This window comes from Spodoptera frugiperda, chromosome 18 (genome assembly GCF_023101765.2).
Source record: "Spodoptera frugiperda isolate SF20-4 chromosome 18, AGI-APGP_CSIRO_Sfru_2.0, whole genome shotgun sequence".
Taxonomy (NCBI): domain Eukaryota; kingdom Metazoa; phylum Arthropoda; class Insecta; order Lepidoptera; family Noctuidae; genus Spodoptera; species Spodoptera frugiperda.
The window spans coordinates 1,863,461-1,881,942 of NC_064229.1; the positions used below are offsets into that span (position 1 = coordinate 1,863,461).

General features: G+C 34.8%; 5 protein-coding genes and 1 non-coding gene across 7 annotated transcripts; 2 read left to right on the forward strand and 4 right to left on the reverse strand.

Moving 5' to 3' along the window:
• Positions 1–3: 3 nt before the first annotated feature.
• Positions 4–6,484, reverse strand: LOC118277966 (uncharacterized). Its single transcript, XM_035597009.2, has 14 exons — positions 6,296–6,484; positions 5,948–6,134; positions 5,723–5,818; positions 4,660–4,745; positions 4,110–4,308; positions 3,727–3,861; positions 3,447–3,535; positions 3,245–3,360; positions 2,879–3,089; positions 2,512–2,650; positions 1,998–2,131; positions 1,662–1,803; positions 1,097–1,311; positions 4–594 (listed from the first exon to the last, which is right to left on the reverse strand). Exons 1-14 carry the CDS (start codon positions 6,346–6,348, stop codon positions 450–452), a joined length of 1,947 nt encoding a protein of 648 aa, XP_035452902.2. The 5' UTR covers positions 6,349–6,484; the 3' UTR covers positions 4–449.
• A 101-nt stretch (positions 6,485–6,585) lies between these two features.
• LOC118277967 (uncharacterized) lies at positions 6,586–7,570 on the reverse strand. Its single transcript, XM_035597010.2, has 4 exons — positions 7,490–7,570; positions 7,198–7,415; positions 6,866–7,031; positions 6,586–6,773 (listed from the first exon to the last, which is right to left on the reverse strand). The coding sequence occupies exons 1-4, from the start codon at positions 7,524–7,526 to the stop codon at positions 6,637–6,639; spliced, it is 558 nt and encodes a 185-aa protein (XP_035452903.2). The 5' UTR covers positions 7,527–7,570; the 3' UTR covers positions 6,586–6,636.
• An 82-nt stretch (positions 7,571–7,652) lies between these two features.
• LOC118277969 (trafficking protein particle complex subunit 2) lies at positions 7,653–9,273 on the forward strand. Its single transcript, XM_035597013.2, has 3 exons — positions 7,653–7,874; positions 7,984–8,133; positions 8,299–9,273. The coding sequence occupies exons 1-3, from the start codon at positions 7,782–7,784 to the stop codon at positions 8,476–8,478; spliced, it is 423 nt and encodes a 140-aa protein (XP_035452906.1). The 5' UTR covers positions 7,653–7,781; the 3' UTR covers positions 8,479–9,273.
• A 101-nt stretch (positions 9,274–9,374) lies between these two features.
• LOC118277968 (uncharacterized) lies at positions 9,375–11,042 on the reverse strand. Its single transcript, XM_035597012.2, has 4 exons — positions 10,797–11,042; positions 10,355–10,594; positions 9,979–10,125; positions 9,375–9,577 (listed from the first exon to the last, which is right to left on the reverse strand). The coding sequence occupies exons 1-4, from the start codon at positions 10,882–10,884 to the stop codon at positions 9,519–9,521; spliced, it is 534 nt and encodes a 177-aa protein (XP_035452905.2). The 5' UTR covers positions 10,885–11,042; the 3' UTR covers positions 9,375–9,518.
• Positions 11,043–11,268: 226 nt separating this feature from the next.
• LOC118277893 (DNA-directed RNA polymerase III subunit RPC4) lies at positions 11,269–18,240 on the forward strand. Of its 2 annotated transcripts, XM_050700218.1 has the most exons (9): positions 11,269–11,539; positions 11,859–11,983; positions 12,464–12,570; positions 13,011–13,149; positions 13,785–13,862; positions 15,879–15,994; positions 16,455–16,565; positions 17,510–17,617; positions 18,047–18,240. In XM_050700218.1, exons 1-9 carry the CDS (start codon positions 11,379–11,381, stop codon positions 18,203–18,205), a joined length of 1,104 nt encoding a protein of 367 aa, XP_050556175.1. In that variant the 5' UTR covers positions 11,269–11,378; the 3' UTR covers positions 18,206–18,240. The 2 variants fall into 2 exon arrangements, with proteins under 2 accessions (XP_050556175.1, XP_050556176.1); XM_050700219.1 differs by lacking the exon at positions 13,785–13,862.
• Trnal-uaa (transfer RNA leucine (anticodon UAA)) lies at positions 17,176–17,259 on the reverse strand. Its single transcript has one exon. It is a non-coding gene; the product is annotated as a tRNA-Leu (tRNA).
• Positions 18,241–18,482: the final 242 nt, after the last annotated feature.

The window sequence follows — 18,482 nt, forward strand, 5'->3', positions numbered from 1 at the left end:
GTTTTATTTTATTTATTACATATTCTGCCTCACAATTAATTATTCTATAACTAATTTAAACAATGTTATTATAATTATTTACAAATGTTTATATGCACTGCATTTTAATTTTGGATAATTCATCATTTTTCATTGAGAATTTATATTTCAGTAAGAATCCTCTTCCAGAGAGGTCTGAATTACCAACAATAGGTCATAATTATGAAGTTAACTAAAGTCAAGGTACCTTATCACACTAATATTATAAATGTGAAAGTTTGTTTGGATGTTTTTCCATCAATCACGCTGAAACTACTGAACGAATTTTGATGAAATTTGGTATACAGACAGGGACCTTTTATCCCATGGGAACGCAGGCAAAGCAGCCGGTAGAAGCTAGTACTCCTATATAACTTCATGCAGCTATTGGCTTACGATACTATTCTAGTTAAAACTTAATATTTGTTATTTCACTGTGCCAGTTTCTCATTCCACTGCTGTATGCTGTTGACAACAAGTTTGATCCTCTTCTCTCGCGCGGCGTCCAACACTCGCTTGGCCTCAGCGCGCTGCGCCTCGATGTACTCTTGTAAAGCTGTTAGTCTGCTGCGCCAACTGGTGTAGGACAAACAATTCATTTATTCAGATACCTAAGTAGCTGTATAGGAATTACTCTATTTTTATTTACCAGGGCAATTTTATGGTCATTTTTATAGAAAAATCATACATTAAACAGTTAAACTATCACAGATAGACATAACCAACAAAATAAGTATGTTTTTAGTTACGACTGATTAGTTACTTTAACTAGTATCGCAGACCCTTTTAATCTGCAGCTTCCTTTACAAGAGTAATGCCCGAATACTCAAACGATACTCAATTTTAAGACGCTCTCAAATGTAGTACTGTCACTATCAATTCTTTATAAAATGACAGAGATAGCACGATATTTAATACTTTGACTGCCAACGAAAATCTGTTGAAGGCAAATCTTCCGCTAGCGCCGGTCACTTTTGCCCCCATGGCGTTTAATGTGTTAAGTACAACTTAAAATTGAGTAGCGTTTGAGTATTCGGGCGTAAGTCATGCAAGCAGTGAAGTAACGCAATAAACTCACGCATCATTCTGTTGTTCCCAGAACTGCAGTTCGTTCTCAGTTCTAGTATACTCTTCCTGCTGCAGCTTGAGTTCCTCCATCCTGGCGTTGAGCTCGCGCAGCTCTGCGGCGGTGGCGGCGACGTCGTCCGCCTCCTTACTGGTCTCACTGTCCAACATGTCCTGTTCGCGCTGCACTGTTGTCTTCATCTCACGGATTTTGGCTCGAGTTTCGTCCTGGAGAACATTTTAATTGTTTTAGAATTTATTGTGTGACCATACCATGTCGTATATCGCATGCTTGAGGAGATTGACGAATGTATATGACGTCAAGAGACATTACTAATATTATAACATTTGATTTTCCATTACTTTCTTCAAACGAAGGCAAGCCCATTAAAATGTGTTTATGAACATAATAATACCAATATTATGATGTCCATAAACACATTTTACTTCATTAAAGTTAGGTAGGATTTCAATTTGTTGAAAAAACAAACTTATATCTATTCTAGGAAAGTCACTCAAGACTTCAAAGAGAAAGTATTCTGAAAACCCAAAAGTGTAAGTAAGTAAAATAATAGTACCAATAAAGCGGCCCGTTTCCTGGCGAGTGCAGTTTTCTCCCGGGCGTGATGGTGCCTGCGCTGCGCGAGACTGGTCGCCAGTACCTTCAGCGCCTCCAGCCCACAGCTCACTCGCACCGCGCACTCCGCACTCATCAACTCTCTGGGGGTAACAATCATATTTCATCACAAACCTCTAGGAGTAGTAACAATAAACACTACAAAACAAAATACCATAAAAGAAAAAGAAATAACCCATAAAAACTTTTAATCGTATTTATCCTTATTCCAAATTGAAAATAAAAAGACTATTCTTTTAAAAATAAATATACAAGACTTGGCACAATTTGAACTTACTTTTCATCAATAGCCAATGACACGAGATCAGGGAACTGTGCAGATAGATGAATGAGTCCTTGTTTGTACTCCACACAGCTGTCCAACGTCTTCTTCTGCCACAGAGCTAGCTCTGTTTCTTTGGTGAGGACCATCTACGAATAAAATTGATGAATTTGAGTCACAAGTTAGTAAGGATTTCAAAAGAAACTAATCAACGAAAGTTACTTCATCCATTATATTTTTTACTTGCTACTTCCGCGCGGTTTCAGCTCCTGTTGGTCATAGCGTGATGTTTTATAGCTTATAGCCTTCCTTGACAAATGCACTACCCAACACAAAAAGAAATATTCAAATCGGACCAGTAGTTCCGGAGATTAGCATGTTCAAACAAACAAACAAACTCTTCAGCTTTATAATACAAATATTACAGTTATTCTACTACTACTACTACTACTACTACTAGTCTACTCTGCTATATTTAGCAGTGGCAAGAGCTATAGCTAAAGTTTTTGTAAAATGTTGAGTATTTTACCTTTCCAATCTGCTCAGCAAGTGACCGCTTGGAGTCTTGTACTCTCAGTGCGTAGTCCACTTCATCCAACAACTTGGTGCGCTGCTCCACACTCAGGGGCTGGGACTCCAACTCCTGCTTCAGCTGCTGACTCTCAGCACTAATGTAACAAAGTAAATATTTATTACATACAACATTACATGTTAATTGTGAGACAGCAAAAAAATTATGGTATGTCAGTACATTCTTAGTATTCTGTCTATTAAACCACGAAAGTAGATAAAAAGAGGAATAGTTATTTATTACGAAGTATGCCAGGATCATGTCTCTGTCTACCCCAGAGTGAGACAGGTGTGATGATATTTATGTATGCAGAACAGTTACTCACGTAGCTCTCTCAATCTCAGAGTCAAGTTGTTTGATAACATCCACGTAATCAGTTTTGAGCGTGGACTGAGCGTCGTAGTCGGCGCGGTTGGCTCGGCGCGCCCCCTTCAGTGCCCGCAGGCCTCCGAGTAAGGCCTCACGGCGCTCCGCTCGCCTCGCTTCGTCTGCACGAGCTGCTGCCTCTACTTCATCTTCTAGACATGTCTCGTACTCTGGAGACACAATAAATAAGGATATTATCAGGTACATACATTAATGACACATACAATAGAATAAAGTCAAATGATTTTTTATCGGTCAGACCATACAAGCAGTCTTCCAGACAGATCAAAACCCAACTAATATTAATTTGAGCTTATTGTCTTACTTTTAATTATTTGTTTTAGCTCTGCAATCTTTTCCTCATCATTGCCAAGCAGGATCTTCAGATTCTGCAAGTACTCCTCATCTAAGTCAGCAAACTGATGACCTGGTTCTTGGAACCTGTAGAAAAACAGGACAGTGTTAGTACAAATTTAAAAATTAACTATTCATTGATCTTTTGTATTTATTTAGATTGGCATAGTTACCTGATCCAGCATTTGTACAAGTAGTCTCTACGAAGACAGGCAAACTCATCTTTTCCAACATACAGTGTGTCATCAGATATTGGCATTTCCTGTGAAGATTGAGTTAATTAATATTTAACTATAGAAAATAGTACCTTTTGTTTGCCTTATAAACTAAAAGAAAACAATAATACATTATTAATATAGCTGTATCTCCACAGTCAACTGCATAAAAATTCGTCTAGTAGTTTGAGTTTAACATCAACAGCATGACTTACCTATACAATGTTAAAATACTCACAATATGGTTAACAAGATCCAATAAGTATGCAATCAGCGCCAAGGCGTGTGGAAATGCATGGAGAGTGTTCACTGTCTTCAGCCAGGACTTGGAGACTGTGCCCGGGTACAGGAGGCGCTTCGATAGATGTGGGAGCTAGAAGAAATAGAAAACAGTAATGTTGAATATGAATTCTGTTCTTGTGTTCTTTATTTTAACTTTATTATGTAGATAATTATGTTAGAAATAAAATATTACTTTTACAATAAAACAACTTTAAGACCAAAAATTGTTTGCTCTACATGTCACAATATAAGATTGTGTATGTCAAGCTGATAAGTTCAAAGTACCTATTTATAAAGTCAGTGGCCCTTAGCCAAAAAGATAGCATGAAGATGTCCTACCTTGGTAACATAATTATCAGTATTGAGCTTAGTGTCCCTGGTGATGGCCGAGAGCAATGCGGAGGCGATGTCCACAAAGCGTGCGATGGTGAGCGGTCGTATGAGCGCCATGGCGGGCGCCGCGCCGCCGCCCCGGGCCGACAGCGCGTCCCCCACGCGGCTGCACTCCGCGCGCTGCCACGCTACTGCTGAGATAGGCCTGTAGGATATAACACATTAATATTTTTGTTTGGTTGGTTTTAGAATAATAAAGCATGTTAGCAGTTACTCAGGTACACCAGATTAACATGTTAACTACCACACCAGTCTCCGATTACCTGTGTTAGTGGATTTGCCTTCAATATTTTTATGTTGGCAGTCAAAGGCTTAAGAATAACACAGAGAATTCCAAAGCTTCCAGTGTTAATTTACAAAAAATAGAACAGTCCAGTAATATACAATAGTAATTCTAAGTTTTACAAAAGAAGATATTTTGCTACAATACATGATTAAAAAGTATGTAATTCAAAAAGAATGACTTATAAAATTTAATTGAATATGTTATGTTTACCTCTGATCTTTGATGGTAACAAAAGCCAAAGCTCTGTCTAGGGAAGTTTGCCAGTTTCTGCTAGCTCGGTCTTCTGATGGTGTTCTCTGTAATAAACAGAAGTAAATCATATTAATTTGTTCATAAATTTTGAAATATTGGTAAAGGTACATATGTTACCGTAAGAGTGAATAATTGAAAATTATTAATAATTATCTACTATTATTAATAATTACGGAACTCGAGGTAAAAGTGATAATTTAATCACATTTGTCGGTTATTATTAATAATTTTACCCTAGTAATGATAAATGTAATAAGTGGCCACGATGTTATTTTTATTTCAATTTAAACGGCAATATATTGTACTTGCACAACAAATATTTGTTGAATTCTATGACAATACATTTAAAATTTTAATTTGATGCATTTATAGGTGCTACAGAAGGTATACAGGCAAACCAAATATGATTGTTGGTGATTGCTTTTAGGATTCGTGTTGATGTTGCTAATGAAACAATAATTGTTTCGTGTCCTCCGGGCGGTCCTCGCAGTGATGACACCCGTGCTTTTCCTCCCGCCCAATCAGAAACAGGAACCTACCCAAACTCCCATGTTCGGTAAGCACCTGCATCAGGCGGTAGGTGAGGACGCCGTAGCGCCTCTCTAGTCACTCCTCAAACAGGGGACTTACCGCTGCAACGACAACGAGCCCAGATACATGTAGAAGGGGAAGGACACTATTTAATATTCTAGTTCAGAATATGTAAATTTGTTGTCCTTTCGGTTTAAAGCAAGTACAAGTAACCTTGTTTGTGTGATCTCTAATTAATATAATCGTAAGACGGTGTTTAATATTATAACTAAATACTTGCTGGTCAAAAAACATTAGGTTTATATTTATTTTATTACTTTCACCAATATGTGTCGTGAATTATTAATAATCACTACAAAAAGTAATAAATTCCGTTCGATTATTCACATTTACCAAAACGTGTGGTTATTATTAATAATTTTGTAAATTTATTAATAATTTTCAATTAATCAGATTTACCGTAACACATACATTAAATCCAAATACTTACAACCGGTGTTGTGGTAGGTCTGGCTGCATAGTGGCTGGACCTTAGAGGCGTCATGGAAGACTGGCCAAATCTATCAGCCTGCTGAGATCGGGATCTCTGGGAATATCAAATCAATGTTAGTTAAATACTGAGTCTTGATTGTGTAAACAAAAATTATATTCATGAAACTACCACGGAATAAAGACCATTGTTGTGACTATAAAATTAAGTACAATAAACACTTACTCCATTCAAAGGTAATTTGGTAGCAGAAGCCTCTCTGCTAAGTCTACCGGCTCCAAATGTTCCTCGCGCGGGCTCCGCACTGCTGGACCGATGTCCTGCAGTACTAGGCCGCCGAGCTTCCGTCGATAATCGGTCCGTAGACCCAGGTCGACGCGGTTTAGGTAGTAACGACACTTTTCCTTCAAGCCTTCATACAAAAAGTGATTACAACGTTAAAACTAAGCGTAAAGTAGTCTTTAATAGTTCACAAACAATGTTAGATAATACTAATAAGAAGATATTTGGAAGATCAAGTTAAAACCTTACAAAGAAATAATAACAAAATCAAATAAGACTTATTAGACGTACCTCGACTTCCGTAGAGCACTGGATTGGCCAGGAATATATCTATTAGGATTCATTTTCGAAGACAATTATGAAATTAAACAAATTACGGAAAGAAAAGAGACGTTTTTATTTATTTTTCAATCAATTTCCACAACAATCACAACAAATCCGCCAGTTCCCGTTTGAAATTCAAATTTCAAAACAGACAACGTCACAGATAATAAAATGTCATCTAACCGATGCGTTCATTGTGAAATATATTTTTAGAAATCGACTTTTTATAACCGACTTAGAAAAAAGTAGAGTTTTTATAAAATTATTTACTAAACGGTTAACTAGTAAGAACTATTATAAAATTAAGTTTATTGCTGTGGCCCAATCACGTTGTTAATGATTTTTTCAGCTTCAAAAACTAATTGGGGGAAAGTAGGATCCATCAAACACAATTTAATGAAATTATTAAAATTATTTGGCACGTTTACCGAACTCGTTCCATGCTCTGGAAAATAAAAATAAAAGAAAATGGTAACGGCATTAGCATGTGGTCAGCGGTTAAAACTTTAAGTCAGTAACTTATCTTTATTTACTTACGCTTATTTTCTAAAGCATGTTTTAAGACATCGTCTATATTGCGATACTTCACGTTAATGACATTATTAGCTTGCATATTACTGTGGCTTATTACTGGAAAATGCTGACCAAGCAACTGAAGACACTGTTCTAAATTAGATTTTATTTGAAATTTTATTTTTCTTATCTGAAACAACGTAAAGAGAAATGAACATTTATCAAAGCCTTATCTTTTTATTTAAATTTGAATGCGACGTGCGTAGGAAGGAAACAAGTTAAAATATTCCACATAATGTTTTTGCAAAATAGTAAAAATAAAGCCCAACTTATTACCTGTTGACTAACTAACTTACCTCCTTTGAAATATTGTTAATTATTAAGATGAGTACGTCGTCTTTATAAATTCCTTTTATTTTATGGTGCATGTTAAACGATTCTAATATTTTCGTGTCTGCTGTTATTATGAGCAAATCGAAATGAATTCGGAGAAAAATATTACTAAGTTTTGAATCATATTTTTGCCAACTCCCTTTCCATAGCATCAACTTATCGATTGGAGTTGCCCATGAATCTAAAATAGATAAACATAAAGAAATTACAGGATTTTAAGCTTAGGCAGTCATATTCTCGAATTTTAATACTTACGTGTGTTGTTCATCTTGTTATTAAATTTTTTAGACATTTTTTTAACTAATACACTGAAATTCAGAGGGAGATTTTCGTTGATTTCCCGCCTTTTGAATTTGAAATACTTTTTTAATTGATGTGACTTTGACATCGTTCCGTTTTGACTTTGACTTATGTCACACACTGACAAATCAACAAAATTGATTACGAATGACATTGTTTTGGAATGAAATTAGAAGAAACACCTACAAAATATAATAATTTCTCCATGAAATACACCGTTTTAAGAAAGTAATTTATCGCACGAACAATGTCGGCTGGAACTTATTATTTTGTTATTGTTGGGCATTCTGACAACCCAATATTTGAAATGGATTTCATTCCTGTGACTAAAGAACCAAAGGTATTTATCCTATTTTTAATAGTACAGATTATTTTGATAACTAATCATCATACAATTCCACCTATTAGGTCTAAACTAATAATATCTAAAACTTATCGAAATATTTTAGAAGGAGGACAACAGGCATTTGAATCAGTTCATAGCCCATGCAGCACTTGACCTAGTAGATGAGCATATGTGGAAGGTTACCAACACTTACCTGAAGTCTGTGGACAAGTTCAACCAGTGGTTTGTCTCAGCATTTGTGACTGCAAGTCAGGTAGGCAGTATGAACTTGTAACATTGCCTTATTTTAGAAAAAGTAAACACTCTATCTTTGCAAATTATTATGTTCCAATTTTAAAACTTTGTTGGAGTCTGAGGTTATGAATTTTGTACATAATTCAGATGTCTTTAAAGAATTCTCTGAATTTTTATTTTCCAGATGAGGTTTATAATGGTCCATGATGCCCGGAACGAAGATAGTATAAAGAATTTCTTCACAGATGTTTATGAGGCTTACATCAAATTGATGTTGAATCCATTCTACAAAGAAGACACATTGATTACATTGCCTGCTTTTGAGAAGAAGGTTCAATTTCTGGGTAAAAAGTATTTAACATAAGCTAGATTATAAGTTACTTATATTTATTTAATTGAAGAGTATGCTAAATATGTTACATGGAACAAAATGTCCTTGAAAGATTATTATGTATAGCAAATAAATATTAAGTCATTTCACCAAACTTGTAATGAGTTCACTTTTTGAAATGACTAGAACTTTTTATATAGGTAATGCTAGTTGTTATTTAATTTTCATGTAAGTGTATCAATGTTAATTAAAAAGAAAGATGTACATACTTAAAATACTGAATAAAATAACTTTTATTATATAAAATACTTTATTTCAATCAATATCAGAAATGTTCTAAAACCTCATACACAAATAGCAGTAGAAACTTTGGAGGTGTAATACTGACTTATCTACATCACAATGTCACAATAATAATGTAGGTTTTTCTGATGTTATAACATGCTCAATTATAAGACAGAATATAATCTATATTTTAAGAATATGCATGCAGTGCAAGTTGTCTCACAATATCTGGTTTACAACCAAAGAGGATGACTTCATTCTTGATCCAATTCATGAAAAACTAAGATGGTTTTATATGCAAAATTAAATTGCTTTTTTTAACAATCAAAGACTATGAAATCCCCTTTTTTATACAATTCATACAAAAGATAATAAATAAAAGCATAATTATTTCTTCCTTGTATGCAGAATGCAGCCAAGTTCGACTTCCTTTCTAGCTAACATTTAATGAATGTAAACAGAGACCTATTTTATTGAAATATTCTCAATATTTATTCAGAGCTAATCCTGTTTTGCATTTTAATAATTAGGTACTAACATCACCATCACAATACTAAAACAAAATGCTCCAGTAGATATAATCTTTCCATAGTAACAAAAAGGTTTGAAGGAGTTGAGAGCAAATGAATAAAAGAGGTCTTAAATCAGAAATATTTAATTACATTGTAAGTCAAACTAGCAGCACACTTTTACCATCAATATTATTGATGATGAATCACTATAAATAGGTCGTACATTTCACATAATAATAGCTCATAGCCTAATCTAAGTAAAAGTAATCTAAAAGTCTAATATAGGTCGGGAAGATCCAGGTCATCATCAGGAATGCTGCCAGTTGAGAAATCATCTGAAAAACAATATTTTGAATAAGTACAAAGCTTCCAACCATCTGATCTGAATCTCATTAAGCCTTTGTCAGCAGTGAATGTTTTATGGCTGATATTATGATAATGAAGTGCAAAGAGGTCCAATAAGACAAAAGAGTATTTATTCAATCTTTGGTGTGTAAATATTTTCACTTCTAGAACTTGTTAGAAGAGCCTTGATTAGATTGGTACCTTACTTATTTATTTATACTTATTTACTTCTTTATAAAGAAAAGAAGACTAGGGAGTGATGCATTCTTACTACACTAAAGCTGGCTGTCTAGCATAGCAGAGGAAGTTGGCGGTGTATTTCGTAAAAACCATGAAAATGCTCTATACTTAGATGAGTTAAGTCTTACAAGATGAATTTGGTCACACTTACCTTTAAAGAATTCATCTTGGTATGAGCAGTTGAACTCACTGCTGTGTCTCTTGGTGGCTGGTGGCGGAGTGTTGGGTGGAGAGAACTGCTTCAGGATCTCTGGCTCCGGTATAGGTAGGTAGTCAAACAGATCTCTCTGATGATTGTCTGTGGAACCCATATTTGTAAGAAAATTTATTGAGATTGGTTGATTTGGACATGTGTGTAAAGCTTTTGTATAGGTAAAAACAGGTATTGGTTTATTTAATGCTGATTTATTAATTACTGTCAAATATTATTATTACTTAGGTCCCTAGAATTATACACAAACAGTAAATGATTAAAAAGTAGTTATTAAAACATCAAGATAAGTAAATAATACTATTTCTATGCTTACCATACTTGTAGGAAGGTCTGTGGAACTCAATATCCTCTCCGCAGAGTTGGTTCCCATTGTTCTCATCACTGTATATCATGGAGCCAACATTGACTGCTCTGGGAGTGAACACATTCCTCACAGGAGTGTTTTTCAACGCCTTCCCCGTGTTGGAAAGAAAGGATTTCTTTGGCCCTTCAGACTTCTTCACAGGCTCATTAGGCTTCACCGGTCCAGCAGACACGGTTTTGCCCATATTTTCTAAAAAGAACAATAAATACATTGTCGACATTTATTTTTGGTGGCCTACCCCCATTCCTACCATTGTCTCTTCTAACAGCAAGAACTATGTTAGTAAGAGTTGTAATACAACTTTTCAGCAGTGTTTCAGATAATCTAGTATATGAACTATATTTTCATGCAAGTTTAAGCTTAGTAATTGTTTTAAATATCAATTTCTTACCAATATTTGATAGAGGTTGGCGCGAAACATTTTTCACTGCTTGTCTGGTAAGGTGGTCACCAAAAATATCAAATAGTGATTCGGCCATGTCGTCAACTTATACAACAGACTTCTAAAGCTGTGAAATTATTAGAAATCCAACGAAATAGTATGAAAAATGCACAAACAAACAAATTCGTTGAACGCCAAACGGTTTTTGAACAGTTTTTGTTTTTGTTTTTTTACCGGACAACATCAACTGTCATTATGTCAAGTTTGCGCTACGGTCTTTTGAGTTCATAAAAAATAATTCTTATAATCAATTTAATTATCAAGTAATATAATAAACATTATCATATTATATCAATCCAACAAGATAATAAATAAAAAGAAAGTATACTAGCATTAATTTTTTTGTTTAACAATTTAATAAAAATAACGTAGTCAGTTTCTGAACAAAAACACCATGCCCAAAAGTTGACATATTTACTGTCATACTTTGACAATTCATTATTTCAAAACAAACTCACGGACTCACGCGTATTTATCAGAAAATATCTTAAATCACATTTTGTAGCTTGTAAGTTATTAAATATTGTTAAAATGTCTGATGATAAGTCGTCGAAGACAAATGGAGTCGGTTCTGATCCCCTACAGCGTCTGGCTTCGTTCAAACCACCCCGTGACCTGACCCTAGGCGGAATTAAAACCAACAAAAAAGTATTCACACCTAATTTAAACGTAGCCAGGAATAAAAACAAAGGGTAAGGCATTTTCTGTATTTATACTACCTATATTCCAGTAAAAATCGTAATCTGTTTAGATATGTGGGTATAAGTAGCCATTACCAAAGCTTTGATCAATGTTATTTTAGTGCAGGGTTTATAATTATTAATGTTTCAGTAAAACTAAATGTCTATACAAAGCTAGACGGGTAGGGCTTCATTATGATCCTAATTACTCACCTGTTTGATGAATAATTTCTGTGAAAATAAAATGCCACATGTTTTTCTACACACTATTGTTTACATCATAAAAACAACCTGTATATTGATGCTTGATATTGTGGAATTTATGTTTTAGTGCACCAAAACCACAACAAAATCAGAAGAAAGAAGACAGAGACAAGAAGGACAGAAGAAATGACAGAAACAAGAACTTTAAAAATGGACCTAACATTATTAAATCCAGTGGTGTTTTCTCAGAAGGTAACTAAATGTTTATTTTAAAAGAACTATTTTATAAGAAACACCATCATTAGCCAGAAGATGTCCACTGTTGACCTCTCAAAAGATCTCTCTCATGAGATCACAGATGATAAAAGATAACCAAAACACAAATCTGGAAAGTAAATTGATTCATGTAGGCTGCGTCCTTGTCAACATTGAATGTTGAATTCATCGGGGGAGGCCAATGTTTAGTTACAGTACCCTTAGTATGAGTTTTCTTTATGATAAAAGTAATTGAAACAAGAGATTTGCCTTTGGTGTTCTGATTGGTTGTTTTATTCGAGCCGACAAATCAGAGCGCTGATCTCCTACTAAGGGTACTGATGTCTTGTGGCCTTCTGGCAGATTTTAAAATGATAATTTGGATGATGAGGTTGATGATTATGAAGAGAGATAACTGCTCAGTTGATTAATGTGGTCATAAACCATAAACTTAATTTAAAATTTACGTTCTTACAGGATTGGGCAGTGCAGAGCGACATTCATCGCGTGTGTCATATGGCAGAGATACAGATACAGTCCAAACTATGCAGAAACCTACCATTAGAGTTAAGGATGTTATAAAGGTAAAATATTGCACCTATGGCTGTTTCCACTAACCACCCATTCAACACCTGGATCAGATTGTGATTCTGGATATTTGATTTTCATGTTTGATTCATATATTGTTACTAGCGGACCCGACGGACGTTGTCCTGTCTACACGTCTTTAATTTGAAAATTTGTCGGATCCTATGTAAAACATTCCAAAATCAACAACTGCTAATAAATTAAAAATTAATTGAAAAAACATCGTCCACCGGACAAAATTGTGAATCTAAACCATTCTCAGATCCCCTTGAACACACACAAAAATTTCATCAAAATCGGTCCAGTTGTTTAAGAGAAGTTCAGTGACATACACACTTACAGAAGAATTATATATATAAAAGATAACTTTTGTAGCAAACAAGTACCTTGATGGGCTAATTGAAATAATTTATTTAATTTTGACTTCAACTTTCAGATTGACAGAGAACTTGAGGAACAAAAAATTAAGTCAGTGCTAGGAGAAAATGGTAATTTGGCTGACGATGACAGTGGTGAGGACTTCAAGCTTATCCATGAGACGGATGCACCCATCAAGCTGCCCATGGATGACGGTGGTACGTAGAGCATGGAGTATTACATAGCTATACATAGAATGTTATGGCATGTCTGTATGTATGTATGTATGAGATGAGTATGAATATAATGAATGTTTATATTTATCAGTAACTTAACTTTTTATTATTTCATAATTTTATTTATGTTTAATTATTCAAAGTATTGTTCGGATACTTTCCGAATTTACAAACTTATTTTATGTTATTCGTTATGTAATGGTATGCATCTCTACAGTATATTTTTATTTAAGATCACTATGATAATAGTGACTAATTTTATATAGTTTTAATATATAGTACATTATGATGATGATTTATATTCAAGTATTTATTCATTTTACATAAAACTTTAATAACTATGTAAGTGTCGATTTATCTATGTTAAACATTTACTATTTTGTATGTATTGTTGAGGTTTCAGCAGAACTTGTTAAGAATTGAATAGTATTAAATAAATTATGCTTAACGGTCAACGTAACTGTTTGACAAGCCACATTGCTTCACAAAATATGAGCCCCCAGCGTGGCTTGAAACTAGTCGAGACCTTGACAAACAGTTACATAAACAAACTGTTAAACATAATTAATTTATTCTGATCTCAAGAGGGTTATAATCCTGAATGGTGTTGTTCATAGGATGGTCGAAAAAACCGTCACAGAAAATTAAACAGGAGGTGGTCGTGAAGCGGGAGCCCGAGGATGCAGTCGACAGTGGTATACATACTGTAGAACCATGATTTACCCTGACTCGGATATTGCGATATTTTGAATATCCCGTTTCATCCATTATCCATATCCACAAAACATCACAGCTGAACATAGGTCTCCTTAATCCACTAACCTTCACATCTACGATATACCACCATAGTCAGTCATTTAATGGTTACTTAATCCAGTCCTTAGCAATTGTTTTCCATACAAAATCATTACTAAGGAATAGTTTAAGTTATCACTAAGTCGAGTACGGCAGATAGTTTCTTAATTCAATTCGATTCCCGAACGGAGCAACTCTTTGTGTGATCCACAAATTGTTGTTACGGGTCTGGATGTCATGTACTTGCTCTCATTGTACTGCATTATGAACTTGTATGTTTGTAAACGCACCCACGACACAGGAGACAATCCAAGTGTGGGGCTACGTTTAAAAATAATCTTTATAGAGGCTTTTTCAGGATTCGAATTTCAGACGAGGCGTTAAGTCAGTGTTTGTTTTTTTTAATTAGGGGGAAAATCATCCAATGACTTCTCCCGCCTAAAAAAAAGTCAGTGTTAATAGATAATTAACTTTATCACAGAAAAGTGAGGTCGAAAATCCATTGAACAAATTCATGACATTCATTTTGCTTCGTTATCATAATCTATCATATCTAACATACCTTATTTCTAATTATTTTAATTATAAAGTTAATATATGTATAATATATTATCGAATACCGAGTTCCGCGTAAGTCTGGTTGCACTATTCGTGGTGTTTACACTTGCAGCTCTGTGGCGCCGTGTGAACTGTTTCCGTCGGCTAAAGGAGCGGCTACATTGACAGCGGATATATCTATATCTAGTGTATACACTCAATAATCTGTCTGTCGGTAGATTTGGTTCCTAAGCAACGTCATAATTTTTTCCATTTTTTTAAAGTACGCGTTGAAAAGTTGGTAGCAAGTGTAGGAAAATTAACGTCATCATAAGAGCCTCCAAACATGGTCTCGCTGGTATAGCATAGACAAGTCTCCTCCCAAAAAGGAGGAAAAGGGGCCCCAAACATATTTTTATACGGGCCCCTACGGGCCAAGACACGCTACACCACTGTTCTTAAGACCCAAATTCATATGAAGTTTTGGTAAACTATATGTGCAAAATGTAACGGTATGAGGAGAGTCAGTCACTTGAGTAGCAAACACATATATAGCAGATTTTTGGACGTATATTAAGCCTACATCATTGTGCGGTTATGCCAAATCTACCCATAGGTGGGTTGTTGAGACTGTAAGGCTTCATTTTCGATGCATTTATTGTGTATTCGGATTTGATATTTATTATATAATATGTAGTTTGATTGGATTTTATTAATTATATTAGTAAAGAGTTAGTTTCTTGTATATTCATAACTATTACATAGATAGAAACTACATTTTTAATTTATAAAATCTAATCAAACGTATAGTTTAATTAATCCTTCGTAGGATATATTTGAAATTTATTTTCGAATATATCTCTGGAAGGAATAATCACATTTATGGTTTGTGGCATTTATTTTATGTCGAAGGAGTATACTATGTATTATGTAAAGAGGATTTAATCAATTGATTAAGTGCTTTTTGCTGCGTATATTTAGTATTTACTTTATCATACCACTGTATGTAAATACTAAATATAAATATGAAGGTTCTTAGGTACTTATATTACCTAAGTATCTTTCTACTGGGTATCAGAGCTTGGGCTTCTAAATTACTTCATATTTTTCTTATTTGATTATAACCTAATAGCTTGATCACTATACTGGGTCCATAATCAAAGAATTTAATATATAAAAAATCATGTAAACTAAAGTAAGACTATTGCTCTTTGTATTAAAACTACTTTAAAAGTATATATCTACCTATTATATACCGTCTCTTTCTCTCTATAGCAACAAGACAAAGACAGCAATAGTTTTATGTTTAGTGGGGTTTTTGGTCAATATTTATTTTTAATTTTACTGAGTATTAGGATATATATTATATTTTCTTTCAGCATTGCCTGAGGTGGACGAGAAACCTGCTATACCTGACATCAAACCTGACGTTTATGAAAATCTTGATGTCGTCAACCTACTGAAGACTGATCAACCTACCCTCATATTATTACAGGTGACATTTCATTTTGTATTTTAATTTTGAAGAGTTTAGGTTGAAATTGGAGTGACCCTAGTTTTTAATTTAATAGACAATTTTATTTTAGAATTGAGAACGCATTGACGAATCTTATTTACCGGTCTTCTGTAGGTACCCTTAGTACGAGTTTGCTTTACTCTGGCTCTCTGATTAGTTGGTTTATTCGAGCTGATCAATCAGAGGTCCAAGCTTCCAAACGCGCTGTCGTTTCTATTACTTTAAACGTAAAGCAAACCCATACTAAGGTTACAAATACCCATTTCGGTCGTCATATTCGTTTGACTTAGCGAAGCAAACTCATGCTAAAGGTACAGATACCCACTTCGATCGTCATATTCATTGTCGCTTCACTTAGCGATACCAAGCATACAACCACACACACTCATGAAACTATGTGAAGGAAGATTACATTTTAAAACGATGTTTGAACATACAGTTGCCAGATACACTGCCGGGCCGCGGCGGTAGGATGGAGGACGACATGCCTCGACGAAGGGCTATGAACGAGGAGCCTTCCACATCCAGCGAGGAAAAGGAGGAAAAACCAGTAAGTTGCTTTTTTTCTAGGATTTTGAAATTGACACTCGAAATTTTTTTTCTATTATATTGTTTCTGTTCTAAAAATATTGTTAATGATAGCATTAAGTGTGATATTGTGTCTGGTAATGTTGCAAGGGAAAGGAGATATTAAAAACAGTAAGTAAGTACACTCGTTTTTTCGTGGAAGATAATTTTTTGGTCTTGTTATATAGACTGTTATAAGTCCAAAGTATACCTACACATTTCTCTTTAAGTTCTACTTATTTTATTTTCTCAACCAGAGAGCCAAACTAGGGTTTTAAGCTTGACAGTCGTATTTGCAATCTGTAAGTATGTTTAGTCCTCGATTTTAATCACTTCTTCAGAATTTAATCTATTATATAAAAATAAGTCGGGTTTTCCTTCCTGACGCTATAACTCCAGAATGCACGAACCAATATCCACAGTTTTGCATTTGTTGGAAAGGTCTCGGGTTCCGTGAGGTTTATAGCAAAAAAAAAAAAACAGGAAAAATTCAAGAAAAAAAAACAGGAAAAATCAATGATGGCGAAACGCAGTTCGCCTGGTTTGCTAGTTCCTTATAAAAAATCACAAACATTTCTAAAATGTTCCAACTATGTCAGGTGTGGGGTTCGAACCCACGCTCCCTCTCGGGAACCAGAACTTAAACCTGGCGCCTTAGACCACTCGGCCAACCTGACTTACAATCCGATGTTGAAACAACAATAGCCTACCGAGGAATGACGCACGATGCATGAAATGTTGTGAAAGTGATTCACTTCAATAATGACTAATCTGATGAAATGAATAGCATATTTGACGTTTCTCTTATCACCGATACCTATTTTGGATGTCTGTTATGCTAGAAATAAATGTGGTTTGCGGGCCTTAAGGTTCTACCTACATTCCTTTGATGAAGCAGAAGGGTTAATTAATCTGTGTATGGTACAGGTAGACAACAGATGTCGACTGGCAGATTTAGAAGAGGGTCGCATTGGCAAACTTCGTGTACATCGCTCTGGACGAGTCAGCCTAGCACTCGGAGATACCATGTTTGAGGTAAGTGGCACTAAGTATTAACCTCGTGTCAGTCAGTATATGAGACATAATAGAAAACACACTGTGTCTCGCGTAGGTCTGTGTTCCGACATAAAAGGGGTTAATATAGGTCTCTGAATGCAGAGTGACCGAACTATTCATGTCATGTTATATAAAGCTAAGACATTCACTTCTCACTTCTTTTTATTTAAATGTGACCTGCGTAATGTTTTACGACGAGTTTACAGTAACATGGTAAATATCCCGTTATATCTTACGACGAGCTTATAGTCTTATCTGTTTATTACTAACATCTTTCGAACACTAATACTTTGCCAGACTTAATCGAACTTGAAACTCCTTGATCGTTAATCTGCTTGCAACTCCTCACCAAAGGGATAATAACAGTAAATAACTTCTTTACCTTTACAAGCTTTTTTATTATTCCAGGTATGCCTAGGTACAAAGGCAGCATTCCACCAAGAAGTAGTGTCAATGGCCACAGATGAGGCATCTCGTTCAGCCAACCTGGTGTCTCTCGGCTCCCTGCAGCACAAGCTCAACCTCGTCCCTAACTGGGAGACCATGTTCCAAGATATGTCTGTATAGTGTTCAATTAATTAAATGATTATATTTATATTTTACACTGTGTTTTATTTGCTGTGTGAAAAGCAGTTAGCTGCAAGATGTATTTTATTGACTTGCATTTTCCAAATGGGTCATGACATGAAATACATCTCTTAGACAAGAAAAAAAATTAAGCATTCCAATAAAAGTACATTTTATATTTTTTAAAACATCTAGTGCGGTCCACACTTTAGCACAGCCAGGGATTGGAATAGCATTTAGATGTATCAATATACTCTAAATATTAATAAAAAGTAAA